The sequence below is a fragment of the Heptranchias perlo genome, chromosome 37 (assembly GCF_035084215.1).
Source record: "Heptranchias perlo isolate sHepPer1 chromosome 37, sHepPer1.hap1, whole genome shotgun sequence".
In the NCBI taxonomy this organism is placed as follows: Eukaryota; Metazoa; Chordata; class Chondrichthyes; order Hexanchiformes; family Hexanchidae; genus Heptranchias; species Heptranchias perlo.
The window spans coordinates 10,531,913-10,546,854 of record NC_090361.1 but is presented as its reverse complement, the minus strand read 5'-3'; the positions used below and the strand labels follow the sequence as shown (position 1 = coordinate 10,546,854).

At 44.3% G+C, this 14,942-nt stretch overlaps 1 protein-coding gene across 3 annotated transcripts in view; it reads left to right on the top strand.

Annotated features, from left to right (window-relative positions):
• Positions 1-14,942, top strand: part of cc2d1a (coiled-coil and C2 domain containing 1A) — a 109,754-nt gene that overhangs the window by 29,834 nt on the left and 64,978 nt on the right. For all 3 annotated transcript variants that reach the window (XM_067973120.1, XM_067973118.1, XM_067973119.1), the window contains exons 20-24: positions 1,469-1,520; positions 2,427-2,526; positions 4,608-4,698; positions 6,458-6,589; positions 9,479-9,534. In XM_067973120.1, coding sequence (XP_067829221.1) covers positions 1,469-1,520; positions 2,427-2,526; positions 4,608-4,698; positions 6,458-6,589; positions 9,479-9,534 — 431 coding nt within the window. The remainder of the gene's footprint in view (positions 1-1,468; positions 1,521-2,426; positions 2,527-4,607; positions 4,699-6,457; positions 6,590-9,478; positions 9,535-14,942) is intronic.

The window sequence follows — 14,942 nt, the reverse complement described above, 5'->3', positions numbered from 1 at the left end:
AGCGTTGATCAGGAAATTCAGACTCCCTCCCTCCCTCCCCCCCCCCCCCCCCCCAGGTCCTGATTTTATGTCCATTAATTTTAATGCTCCGATCACAGGATTGGAGTACATCATTTCCTGATATGCGCTCTTGGCATGTGCAGGGGCAGAAAATCCCAGACGCTATCCAGCTCTTACCATCTTAATGGTGTACAGAGAGGCAGCAGTACAGGCCTGTGTAAGTGATAAATGTATGGAACTCTATGCTAGACAGGGCAGTAGAGGAAAAAGTATTGGGGTTGTTTAAGATACAGCTGGATCCTGAGCTGGTAGAGTTACGGTGCTAGAGGGACGGGCTGAATGGCCTTGCCTAATCCCTGCCTGCCGTTCTGTCCTTCGGTTTAACCGTAACTGCAGTGTGTCACCGTACAGCGAACCTCCTGCTGCTGACTGATTACAGAGTGCCACTGCTGTAAAAATCGCTTCCTTTGCCCCTCTCTCTGCTGGAGGCCACATAAGAAGAAACCATTGAGGAAATGTGAAGATATTTACTTTCCCGAGAAGGAGAGAAGTGTCACAGATTGAAGTGTTTGGCTCTGATATTTAGGAGGAGGTGGGGAGGGAGCGGGGGCATGTGCCAATAGCCGGGAAATACCGGGAAGGTGGAGATTCTGCCGAATTTAATGGCAGGACCTCATAATTTTTTTTAGTCCGTTTCCCGCCTGGTAGCAGGCCAGATTGAGAGGCTGGCCAGCTGATGGGTGGGAAAGCCAGCTGTAGAAAGCAGCAGCCAGGGACCGTAGGGGATGGTCCCCGGCAATTGAGAAGATCAGGGTTGGTGGGGGTGCTCTGAGCGCGGCAGCAGAGAGGGAGGGAGAGATCATCGGCGGGGGGGGGGGGCGGAAAAGAGTTTGCAGCTGAAGATGTGCTTGAGGGGTCGGGGGAAGCATTCCTGCTCCTCCTAGCGTACAAGCAATGCTGGAGAAGCGCTTACCTGCTGGATGCGACAATTCTTGCCTCCCTTTAGCTACCAGATTTCCCAAGCCCCGGGAAACCCGGCCCGCAGCCATTAAATTGAAATGGCTGCCAAAATCTGAGGAATGTAGCCTAATTTAAATATTATGATGACGGAGCCACCTCTCCAGAGCGGATTATTCAACCCCCCACCCCCCGACCTTCCCAGACCTCCGATGTTAAACTGGAAGCAGGCGCGTTCGCGGGGGGTTGGGATCGGGTTTCACATTTTCAACAATGTGACCCCCCTCCCCCTTGTCGTAGGGGTGTTAAAATTACCCCCTTTAAGTTTAATCCTAATTCAGCTGTTGAGTTGGATGCTTTTAGCCCTTTTTGTATTTTTTTTCATATGTAATAGTCATTTGAGGTCAGTAAGAACCCTGTCACAATTTCAATGCTAACTGGTTCACACCCTTGTTCTTTTAAGACCTGTGTACTGCTGCAGTTCTGGTGCATGTTCTGATTTATTCAACAGGAAGAAGCACAGAAAGACAAAACCAACGTGGTGAAAAACACAAACTGCCCAGGTATGTGGGGCAGGGGGGCTAGCAGGTGAACGAACAAATCTGCCATTACCTTACTGATGGGTTTGTGGTGGTCAGCATGGACTATGTGGTGTCAGCTGTGGCTCAGTGGTAGCATACTTGCCTCTACCCTCAAAAGGTTGAGGGTTCAAGTCCCACTCCAGAGACTTGAGCACATAATTCAGGCTGATACTCCCAGTGTAAAACTGAGGGAGTGCTGCACTTTTGGATGAGCCATTAAACTGAGGCCCCATCTGACCTCTCAGGTGGGTGTAAAAAGTCCCATGGCACTATTCGAAGAAGAGCAGGGACGTTCTCCCCGGTGTCTTGGCCAATATTTTTCCCCCACTAAAACAGATTATCTGGTCATTATCACATTGCTGTTTGTGGGACCTTGCTGTGTGCAAATTGGCTGTTACATTATAACATTGACTACACTTCAAAAGTGCTTTAATTGGCTGTAATGTGCTTTGGGACATCCTGAGGCCATGAAAGGCATGGTATAAATGCAAGTCTTTCTTTTCAATCAGATTGTTGGGGGGTTGGGGTGGAAATTTCAACCCATTTTCAGCTGCTGTGATAGTTGGAGGAGATTTGCCGAGCAGCTGAATTTGGTGACCAGGAGTGGAGAGAGCCAGGAGCCAGGCTTAGTGTGAATGATGGAGTTGGGCAGCCACTGAGACTGAGCAGCAGCTTTAAAGTGGTGGGACAGAGATCACCAAGCCTGGGATGAACATCTGGCTGACCATACCGCTGTGATGCTGAAAATTGCTATACTGGTTTAAACCAATGACAGCATGAACAATGGGAACACTTAACACAACAGCCTGCTTCAATGAGTATCTTACTGACTAACGGCGATCCATTGTGGGCCCTACTATAATAATCAACATTTTTTTTGTGTCTCAGAATTTAAAGAGCAGTTCAAGCTGAACATCAACCGAGGACATCGAGCATTCAAACGGGTGGTGCAGACCAAAGGAATTAAACTTGAGATTATCCATAAAGGGTACGAATTTGTTTCTAATGCTGTACTTTACTAAAGAAAGCTTTTTATAGAAACTAACTCTTGGGCTGATACAGTTCTGAATTGTGTGACTGAATTCCTCCCAGCCAATGGAGAGAGCACAGCATCATCAGCTACATCATTAAATAAATTTAAAACCGAAATAGACAGTTTCCTAGAAGTAAAGGGAATTAGGGGTTACGGGGAGCGGGCAGGAAATTGGACATTAATTTAGATTTGAGGTTAGGATCAGATCAGCCATGATCTTATTGAATGGCGGAGCAGGCTCGAGGGGCCGATTGGCCTACTCCTGCTCCTATTTCTTATGTTCTTGTATGGTGATCTGATGATCTGAAATCAGCCACTAGGGGGCGCATGAAAGCAGGAGCTGCGATGCAATGGCCCAGTACAGTGATATTCCATTTCTCTATTCACTGTTTCTCAATCCACTGTGGCACTCGCTTAGTTTTAACCTATATAGCAGAAGATATTTACCATCCACACATAGTCATCTGGTGCTACAGACTGTCCAAATCAATTTCTCCCATTTCATTTTTCTTCAATGCCATATTAGAACTTGTGTACATTTTGGCCCAGTGGCTAATCAGGCTTCTGCCAGGGGGAAGGAGATGGTGGGAAATCCGGCTGATTGAAGCTGGGTACCACGTTGTAAAGCGTGAAATACCTCTTCCTTATTCTCTTTCTCCTCTGCCCCCAAGATGCTGGCTGTAATTCAGGAGTGTCTGTGATGAGAGATCTGTTTTTAACATAAGATCTTGTCACTGAAGTTGGCTTGTTTTCTGCCAGTAGTCTTAAGAAGTAAAACTGGGCGACAGGTGAATAAGTCCACAAGCTCACCCTCTCGCTTCCTATTACTGCCATCCTTAACACCAACCTCACAGGGAAGATTGCTTTACTTAGCATTAGCCACCAGCTATCGGAACAGGAGTAGCCCATTCAGCCCCTCGAACCTGTTCCACTTTCCTGATCCATATCCCTTGATATCCTTACCTAACACAAATCTATTGGATCTCGCTCTTGAAAATTTCAATTGACCCCAGCATCCATAGCCTTTTGAGGGAGTTCCACATTTCCATTATCCTATGTGTGAAAAAGTGCTTCCTGAATGGCCTAGCTCTAATTTTAGATTATGCCCCCTTTCTGGGTTCCCTACCAGAAGAAATTCTTATCATTTTAAACACCTTGATTAGATCACCCCTCAAACTTCTAAAATCAAGGGAATACAAGCCAAGTTTATGCAATCTGTCCTCATAATCTGACCCTTTACACCCCGGTATAATTCTGGTGAATCTGCGCTGCACCCCCTCGAAGGCCAATATATCTTTCCTGAGGTGCGGTGCCCAAAACTCAACACAGTACCCCAGCTGGAGTCTGACCAAGACTCTGTACAACTGAAGCATCACTTCCTCCCCTTTGTATTCCAACCCTCTTGAACCATTAGCCTTTTTGATTACTTTTTATACCTGTGTACTAGCTTTTTGTGATTTGTGTACCGGAACCTCAAATCTCTTTGCCCCTCCACAATTCCTAGTCTCGTGCTATTAAGAAATTATTCCAATTTGTCTTTCTTGGATCCAAAGTGGATGATCTCTCACTTCCCCCCACATTAAACTCTATCTGTCACAGCCCACGCACTTTATCTGTCTATGTCCCTATGTAACTTCCAGCAGCCATCTTCACAACTTCAATGTCATCTGCATAAACAACTCTCTTCCTTTATCCAAGTCATTCATATATGTGGTGAAAAGCTGAGGGTCTGGTACAGATCCCTGGGGAATTCCACTTGTCACATCCTGCCAATCAGAATACATTCCCTTTATCCCTACTCTGTCTCCTACCTCCGAACCAATTACCATAGTATACAAGTGTAGTAAATCCATTCTGGGTTACCAGCCAGAACAAAGTCTCTGGGCCGTGAAGCCTAAGTTCCTCCCCGCCCCCAGAAAAAGCTGACGGAAGTTACCTAAAGGCAGCAGCTCCACAGGTCCAGTGTAAGTTAACTGTGTATGCTGTTACTGCGCTTGTAGTAGGAAAATAAATCATGTTCCTTTCTACCTTAACAGGGGGCTTTTCAAGACTGACCGAGTCGTGGGAACAGCCCAGCTTAAGCTGGAGAAACTTGAGTCGCAGTGTGAGGTTCGGGAAATCCTGGAGGTGAGATTTCAAAACTTTGAGTGAGCTGTACCAGCAAAATAACCAAGAGACTGTTTAATGTTTGATTGCAAATTAGATCCCTGAGGTTCTGGAAACTGGAATTAGACTGGAGCAAAGTAAGCTCGGGGGGAGACCTTAATAAAGGTTAAGATTCTATAGGGCACCTATAAACTGAGCCCCACTAAATTGTTTGACCCAATTACAAACTCTAACCAGGGGGGAGGTGAATAGACAGTTTAGGTTTAGCTACACCCACACATTCACCACCCTCTGAGTGAACAGACTGTTAAGACAGTAGTGTCAGTAAATACAAGAGAGAAATGTGTAATTTTTTCAGTGAAAGAACTGAGCGAGGGCTATGAGAAAGAGAGACGATATTTTTGGGACCAGCCAGAGAGCTGCCAGTCCTGGTAGATTCCTAAGTTTATCATTTGATGATCATTGATTTTCATTACTACCTTCGATAATTAGTCTTGTAACTATTGGCACTGTTTTTGCTTCGTCCCACTCCCACCTGTCCCAACAAAACCAGCACATCTCTTGCCACTCCCACACCATGTCTGTGCCCCGGGTCCCGTGCTTGGCCTCCTTCTAGGCAATATCACTTGTAATTTTGAGAGCCGCTTTCAGTATGGTGATAGCACACAGCTCTACCTCTTCATCACTGCCTTTGACTCCGCAACCAGCACTGTGCTGTCAGATTGTTTATCCAGCATCAGTTTGTGGATGGCCAAGAACTACCTTCGAGGCATGACTGAAGCCACCTTCTTTGGGTGGGACAGGGAGATGGGCGGGAATATAGAATTGCCACTAGATCTGACACCCTTTCCATTAAAATACAGGATACCACTAATGGGCTATTTAAGAAGGGGCAGGACATACTGAACAGCTTTCCAAACATACCAAACTGGCAGAACAGCACTAATTCAGCCATCTGCCGCTGCTGAACTTTCCTTGCCTGTCGGCTGGAATAGCCAGGCCTGTGTCTTGTATCAATTCCCCTCCATCCAGCTGTTCTTCCCACAAGGTCCTGGATGAGAACAATGGAATTCACTGTTCAGAAATATTCAAAACCATCAATGCAAATAGACAAAGTAAAATGTAGAGGAAAGAATGTTAATCAGGGCAGTTTTCGTGGGACAGTGAAGAGTTGTTGTATGACTAGGTAGTAGGGAGGGATCGGTCCTGATCCATAGCCTGACTACAAGAAGACTTCACTGGGTTTGCTGGTGCTGTAATAAAATCACTTGCTTCGGTGCTGGCTTAAATGCAGAATAATTCCAGTTAAGCTGTTTATGGTGACCTGGCAAGTGTGTGAGGTTTTCAGTGAAACTCGTGATTCAATTTTTCCTCTCCTGTATCCATCATCCTTTTTGATAGTTGTTTTCTTCTCTGCATGAGAATCGTGCTTTGGTGATTGTCCATCCCATTGTAGCCAGTCTGCTTGGTTTCAAGTCGGAATGTTGTAGGGTATAATCGGTTGCTGCTTTCGTTTCTGTAAACAATTTTACAACACCAAGTTATAGTCCAACAAATTTATTTTAAATTCCACAAGCTTTCGGAGGCTTCCTCCTTCCTCAGGTGAACGTTCACCTGAGGAAGGAGGAAGCCTCCGAAAGCTTGTGAATTTAAAATAAATTTGTTGGACTATAACTTGTCGTTGTAAAATTGTTTACAATTGTCAACCCCAGTCCATCACCGGCATCTCCACATCTTCGTTTCTGTAGTTAGTTAATAATTTTTTTTTAACTCTTCCAAGGTTCTGGATGGCAGGAAGACCACAGGAGGTCGACTAGAGGTGATCGTAAAGATCAGAGAGCCGCTGAGCTCCCAGCAGCTCGAGAGAGTGACCGAGAAGTGGCTCGTCATTGACTCCCAGAGCTTGCCAGTGGTATGGTTACACTTGATTGATGTGCAGTTAAAACCCTTTGAATGCAACACCCTGAAGCTTCAATGTGTGGGTAGATGCAGTTAAGGTACAGATCAGCCATGATGTAATTGAATGACGGAACAGACTCGAGGGGCTGAATGGCCTACTCCCATTCCTATGTGTCGTGCTACCAGTGGGATTAATATACAATGTCTCATCATCCAGGCTCTGTAGAGTAGCTGTGTGTTGTCACCCACACGGGGAGGTAGATGGAGAGGAGAGGCTGGGATATATCTGTTTGTATAACTTAACGTTTTACGTCTAATAATTTATGTATGGCGAGTTCCTGCAGCCTTTGGTCAGTTAATCAGAATACAGTCCCAAAAATGGATTTAAGGGGCTGATCGTGTTGCCTGATTAAAAGGGCAAAGACACCTTATTTTACCCAGACTGCGGGGCCTGACTGGATGCACACAGGGTGCTGCTGGAAATGGGAATGAATGCTACCACTCACTGACCCAGCAGGGCGCTTTGTTCCTTTCCTTTATCCCTGACGGTAGATCAGCTGTTCCACTAAATGCCAGGAGTGACTAAGACTTCCTGCCAGTACTTCGTCTGCTTGCATTTAAAAACAAGACATCCCTCACTGTAAATATCTTTGGCAAGTAGGCAGCGGTTAGTGTATTTACATACTCATTCAGCACAGACTCCTCACTTGAGTATGAAGCTTTAGGCTCACTTCTCTGCTGCTATACTTTAGTCTACACCGTGTCATTTACAATATGGAAATATCTATTGTAAGTAATCGAATAGTTAAGAGCATGAAGCTGAAAGGAAAACCGAATACTGGGAATCTTAAATAAAAGTAGAAAATGCTGACCGATCATCATATAACGATGTTTCGGGTGGGACCGAGCCTTAGAGTCCAGACTCCCCCGAGAAATCAGAAGCTGCTTGTCCGTCACATGAGATCCACACTAGTGCCACCAGGTTCCTGAAGCAAGGGTGATGCACAGCCAGCTGTAAGCTGAATGTAAAACTGCTGGGACTCCCTGAAAACAGATCTTCCAGGCTGCCTGGTTTGTTGAGCTCCAGCAGTTTTATACTCTTGGGTGGGCAAGCAAGACCCACGCTTCAAAGGAAGAGAGACAGACTCTGTAATGGTGCACTGCATACAGTACGCTAACCATTGCCTGGTACAAATTTATCATCTCTTTGTAACTCTTGTACTCTATGCCCCTATTTATACAACCTAAAAAGTTATTGGCATATTCATGGGGTTAGTGATTTGAAAAATAACAGTTTCCATCCCTTCAAACAATGATTCAAATTATTGTACATTGTAGTCCAGAAAGCAGAACCTTCACCTGCCAGAGTTCATGCTACCATATAAGATCTATGCTCCTAACATGTACTAGCCCAATGCTTGGGATTCCAACAGCATGCATCAGGTTGGAACCAACTTATCACAAACTAAGTTACTGTCAGGCTTAGTTGTAACTGTAAAGTTTTCCTAGACAAACAACCAGCAGCAAGGAGAATTTTCGTTCTGCAGGGTGATGCCCGAAGTACCCTCCAGAGGCCATTTGCAGTCCACTTGTGGCTACATGTGCCTCTGGGCCTTCATTCACAGTCTGCCCAGCTGTGAAGCATAGGCTGAGCTGAGGCTCAGCAAAAGGAAACCAGAGAATGTTTCCATGAAAGAGGTTTTCACATTTTTGGATGTTTCCCTTGGGTTTATGGTCATAGGCTAGCCTGATAGCAAACCCTGGCACCCTATAAACCAGAGTACAGCAGTGCAATATCTAGGCAATAGTAGAGGGCCCTGGGGACCAAGAGAAACCCATGTCATCGTATTAAGCTCACTGGATATATCACGTGCCCTTGACTTTGGAAAGCGATAGACTTTGTGGCTTAGAATATAAATGAACAAACAGATTTATATTAACAATATACATAGATAAGTAAACAGTTGTAAAAACAGACTTTTACAGTAATTAGACTTTACTATTCCTCCTTGGAATATAGAAAATAACAAACAGTGTGTCTCTGCACTAAAAATCAATGTAAAACTGGATCTAATACAAGTTCTCTGGCCATGGCCTTGCATGGGGTTTGCTGCTCACCTTCCATCTCTCTCTGACTTCACAAGGACTGGTGAACTGGGCATAGATTGTCGAATACAAACTCTAAATTAAACAGCTTCTGGCTACAGAGCTGTCCATGACATGATCACAAAGAATCTCTCATAAACACAGACCTGACTTGTGTTCCCATGATTTCGAGGACATAAGGGAGTCAAAACTGTGTTTACCCCGCGCACATAAGCTGCCAGTTAGTCAGGTTCAAAGACTCCTCTCAGCCTGTGTGCCTCAACCCTCCCACTTCATACTGACAGTCAGTCAGATTGAATAAGCTCACACCTAAACAGATAGGTAGCCGGAAATGCTTTTTAGGAATAATGTCTTTTGGCATATCAGACTATAATGTGTATTCTCTGCAGCCTAGGGAAGCACCTCGCAATAATTTGTATTTAAAGTGAGGGGCTGAGCCCTGTACAAAGAGAGTACAATATGTGGACTATCTTACTAGAACTGTGAGCGAAACTGCCTATCTGTCACACAGTCGTTCCCCAGCTTCCATGCAGCAGGTGATTGGTCCCTGTTGAGTACAGCTGTTTCATCAGAGCCATTGGTGCTGTAGTTTTCTTTCTCCTCCCACGGCTCCACTTGGCAGCAGCCCCTGGAATCGGGAGCTCACCGTGTGGGAATAATAGGCCTAGACCAGCATCCCATCACTGAACGGTGCAGCATTCCTGCGAGTGACCCTCCAGCACGACATTGTGAGTAACGTTGAGTTAGCAGGCGCACTGCAGAAGGCGTCAATAAAGCCAAACTTGTTTCCTTTCAGATTGCGGTTCCAAAGTCGAAGGAGCGGCGAGACCCTCCGCGGGCAGTGGGTGGAAGGTAGGTTCGTGTGTGTGTGTGTGTGTGTGTGACCGTCGCAATTCCTAGTCGTACAATAGCAATTACCCAACCGAAATTGAGGGGCTACTGAGGCCAAGGGCTAGGGCTGCCACTATTCTTTGGCTCCTGAAGTCAAATCAAGGATCTGTGAGTCACGCCTCCCCCAAGTCCTGTTCTGTGTGGCGCTGAGCCCTTGGTAGAGAGTTGAAGGCACTCGTATTGATGATGAGGGGAAGTTCATGATGGAGGATTCATCCGTGGGTGCCGGATGGAACAAGCTTGATGGGCCAAATGCTTTTCTTCCTCTGGTCTTGTATAACTTGTCTTTTTCCTGGTCTTCATCATTATAATAAAAGTAATCTCTTTTTTTTAAAAAAAAAAAAAAGTTCTGATTCCTCAGTTTGTGAAACAGTTCTACATTTCAGTAATGTAATGCTTTCTGTCTACTCTTAAACTCTTGGACCCCTGTGAATCCCATTTTTAAAAAAAATCTGTAACACCCTCAAAAGGAGTGAAGTGTATTGTGGGGAGCTGTAACGATCAAAGAATCAAATCCCATCAACAGGTTTGCTTACCAGTTACAGTGTGGATTCCATTCACCAGTATCTCTAGGTTCAATTTTCACCTTCCCTCTGATATCTTGGACGTAATACTCTATCAGCACCATTCATTGGATCAGTGAGAAAAGTGCACTGGTTTCTTGGAGAGCAGTAGGGAGTTGCCAGCTAATAGCGGTATCTACAGCATATTGAGGCTGTACTGGGAGTAGAGCAAAAGGAACACATGCATCTTTATTTGGTTTCGGAGTAAACGATTCAGTGGCTCACTGAAAACCCATGTGTCCTCTTACGATCATACAGGAGGAGATGATGCGACACACATAGTATAACTGAGTAACCCGATAAATCTTATCCTCCTCTTCCCCACCCCAGCCCGAGAGGTAAATCAGTGTTCACATCCATCCCCTACGATCTCCAGATTGAATCGTACTGTGTTTCCTTCCCCAGAGCTGCTTCTGGCGAGCTCTTTTCTACAGAAATAGAAAATAAACTAGATGCACAGGACGTCAGTCAGCATCTGAAAGAGAAAAGACAACATTACATTTCTGGCAGGAACCCTTATCAGATCTTGAAGTATCGTAGCCAAAACTTTTAACATTTCTCTCTCCACGACTAAACTGACCTGCATATTTCCAGAATTTTCTGTTTGCTTATTTCGCAATTCCAGCATTCATTTTTTTAAATGCTGGATGTTGGAGGGGATTTGTTAGTTTTGAGAGTGCTGTTTTGAGGTTTCAATGATGAGCCAGTGGTCCTCCACTCTCAAAATAGAGACTGCACCCTGTACAGTAGCTTTATAAACTTGTCACGGGCTGATCCCATGGCAGAATCTATGCGATTAGAAAGCTCCTAATTACTTTCTCAGCGCACTGATTTGACACAGGTCTTTGGTTTGAATCCCGCAGTTTACAGCAGTTTCTCCTGACTGGTCAGGGCTGCCTAGTCTAGTTTCGTTAGCCCAGATTTTCCTGCAATGGTAAGATCAGTGATGTACACAGTAAATGCTTCTTCGACAGCACCTCCCAAACCCATGACCTCTACCACCTAGAAGGACAAGGGCAGCAGGCATATGGGAACAACACCACCTGCACGTTCCCCTCCAAGTTGCACACCATCCCAACTTGGAAATATATCGCCATTCCTTCATCGTCGCTGGGTCGAAATCCTGGAACTCCCTACCTAACAGCACTGTGGGAGAACCTTCACCACATGGACTGCAGCGGTTCAAGAAGGCGGCTCACCACCACCTTCTTGAAGGCAATTAGGGATGGGCAATAAATGCTGGCCTTACCAACGCCGCCCACATCCCGTGAACGAATAGACAAAAATTTCGCCGTCTAGCGCAATGACCTCACCATTGATAACTTCCTCCTTATTTTCATGCGTTTCTAATTAGAACACACCGCAGTCGACATAGCCGCCAGTCAGGAATGGCACAGCCAGCCATTGTGTTCCAGCGGAATATTTTACAATGCCCGTTTTAATATATAAAAGTCCAGGAATCGAGCATTATACTTGATTGAAATCCAATTTCTTCTCTTGTTGCAGCCTACTCGAGTAGTATTTCAAAATTATTCATATATGCAAACTTTACAATTTTTTAAAGTGCAAGTGGTTTCCTCAATCAACTAATGATGATAGAAATCAGAATTTAAAATTAAAACATTGTGGAGTGTTGCCTTTGCATGTTGTAACTTAACCCTTCAAAAATACTTTCCATTTTCTAGCAATGGTTATTTAGCATATTATAGACCCTTTCCCATTTTACAGTTTAAAAAAAAATCCTTTCATATCAACTGATATAAATGTCATTTGCCGTTACGCGATCACTGCTGCCTGTCAGTAGAATTACTGTATACCCAGAATCCACAGATTAAATCCAGCTCATTTCATTGCTGTTGAATGATGACCTTTTTGAAACAGGTTGTAGGTAGGTGCAGGTGTAATTGTAAACGGGTTGTAGGTAGGGGCAGGTGTACTTGCGTCCTTTTGAATTACATACAATTACCCAGAAAATCATCTTCAATCACTAGTGGCACAATCTCTGACACTGTCTCCTCGTCAGCTAAAGGAAATTAACTTGTTTTAATGGAAAGCAAATGTTTTAATTAACATCCCTTCAGAGCTGATTTGCGTCAGTACATAATGTTGTACGTCTCATCGGTTGTAAAACCGATCACATCCAGTGGAACATCTGTAATAAGTAAAGTTTTAATGCTACAGTTCGTGTCTAATAGCCATATGGCAACAAGATCCACACAAAGTGCTCTGGTTCACAGCCCTTCTATCCTATTGAAACTCAGCACCAGTCAAGCAGACGTCTGTAATGCGCTTCATATTTTGGTTTTGTCTTTCGTCTTTGAAAGCTATCATAAACCAAGTGTCCACCTGCGCCTTTCCTTATCAGAGGCCCTGCAAGCAGCAAGAAAACTGGTGCGGCAGTCACCATTGCCGCTTTAATGAATTGGGGGAGCGGAGCTTTGATAAATACCTGCACCGACCTACAACCTGTCTATAATTACAGAACCAAGCCGAGTAGATGGAGTTAAGATACAGATCAGCCATGATCTAATTGAATGGCGGAACAGGCTTAAGGAGCTGAATGTCCTACTCCTGTTCCTATGTAAACAGTTAGAAGGTAACAGCGGAGCGGCACAAAAGCCTCTGGGAAATATGGAGTGTCATAATTAATGGCGCAAGTCGCTGACTCCGTAAACTCTTCTTTCTTTTGCACCCTTCAAGGATCCCTATGCCGTAGATGCCCCGTTACAATAACTAAGTCCCCGAGGAAAATCTGGACCGTTACTTAGAAAATTGCCTCGTTCTGTTAGTTCTCTAGAACTTGGCTTTTCAGTTCCGTGGCTATTCATGTTTTAATTTTTAATTTCCTTTTCAGATCCTCAATTTGCTCTTTAAGTTAATACAACAAAAAGTCTGAGCCAGCTCTCCCGCAGACCTCCACAACACCTCCTGTGTCTTTTTTTTGTTTGTTTGTTTTGCTTTTTGGTCCAAGTTGAGACTTTTTAAAGTTTGTCTCTGGTCTGGAGCCAATGAAGGAAGCACAAACCCAAGAAAGCCAGCTCACTGGAATGACCAGCTCTTCAGAAGCACTGAACAGAAACTTAGGCACTGCACTCAGTCAAAGTGAAATATATTATATATTATTTGTTTTATATAATATATCTCTACCAGTGCTGGGAATCTGAATCTGAAACTAAAACTGAAAATGCTGGAAATATGCAGCAGGTCCAATTGTCGATATAGAGAGAGGATAGAATAACCTTTCTGGTTGAGACTCTTCATCAGAGCTGGAAAAGGAAGGCAGGAAAATCTCTAAGTGAAGCATGTAGAAGTTAAGGAATCACAAATCCATTTTCACTGGCCTTTATAATTGTAGCTTGCTAATAGTGGGTGTTTCCCCCCCCCCCCCCCGCCCCCCCCCCGACCCTAGGTTTTGTCCAGTAGTACAGTTTTCTCCTTAACAATTTAAGAATTGTCATTCTGCGTTGTAATGTAACAGCAACGTTTGACCATAAAGCTTCCAGGCAAGAATAGGAGGCAGAGTTAATCAACACCACTTTGATTAGTTTACTGGAAGTAGGCTATACACAAGACTTTTTCTAACATTTTGATTATTTTGCGAGTATTTAGCAAATATGGCCTAGAACTCGCAAAGGGTTAAGACAGAGTGTCTCAATCGCTTGTGATCTGTTTCTGGCACACTTGTCCTGAATATTTATCCGACCAGCTCACTAAGTAATTGCACCTTCTCTCTTACAGAATCTATGTTTAGCTGGCAATAATATATATTAGGAAATATCTATTTTTATACTAATTGTATTTTATAGTTTAATATAATTTTCTACACACATAGGTCGAAGGTTTAAGTGGTACACCTGTTCTGTGCTGTTCCAGCATTCTCCTATTTAATCAATTTATCAGCCAGGCATCTGTATATTTGAGATGGAAGTAAAACACCCATTAAGTGATTCTAGTAGAATGTAATGTAAGTGTCTGTTGGTATTTCACTTTGATTTATTTTCCTTTTAACAGTAAATTTACTAAGTGTTTCTGGACATCTGTTCTATTGTTTTGATTAGGGAAGGATATTCTTTCCAGCACTTAGGTTCCAAATCTTAATACTCGAACCTCAACCATGCAATTGTTCCCTATATCAACCAGTATCCCCCCCCCCCCCACCAACCCCTTCCAAAACACCATGCAACTGTTTAACCCCACCTCATCCATGCAACCACCACTAGCTCCGTGCATCTGCCTTGCCCTGTCCCAGTTGTGGAACCAGCTTCCTTTCACAACCGTACCAGCAGTTTGCTCACCTCGCTGAGGCCTATCATAGCACCTCAGGGTACTTGGCACTGACTGAGCTCTAGCAGTTGAAGAATGGTACAATGTGTGGTGTGAAATAAAAGGGGGAAAGCTTTTAAAATAGACTTCTTTTAACTTTGTCTTTTAAATGAGGATACTGTAGTATGTTCCTACACTAAGCCCTGATCCCCTAACACCCCTATCCTCATGAGCCGATATTGCCTCCCCAATCCCTAGCATATAGAATTCAAATTCCTCATCTACAGATGCCACTACGGGTTTGTCCCTTTCTATCTAGGTGCCAGCCTTTGCTCAGTTGGTAGCACTCTCGCCTCTGAGTCAGAGGTTGTGGGTTCAAGTCTCAATCCAGGAACTTAATCGCAAATCCAGGCTGACACTCCTGTGCACTACTGAAGGAATGCTGTGCTGTTGGAGGTGCTGTCTTTTGGATGAGATGTTAAACTGAGGCCCTGTCTGCCCTCAGGTGTTTTTAAAAGATCCCATGACACTATTTTGAAGATG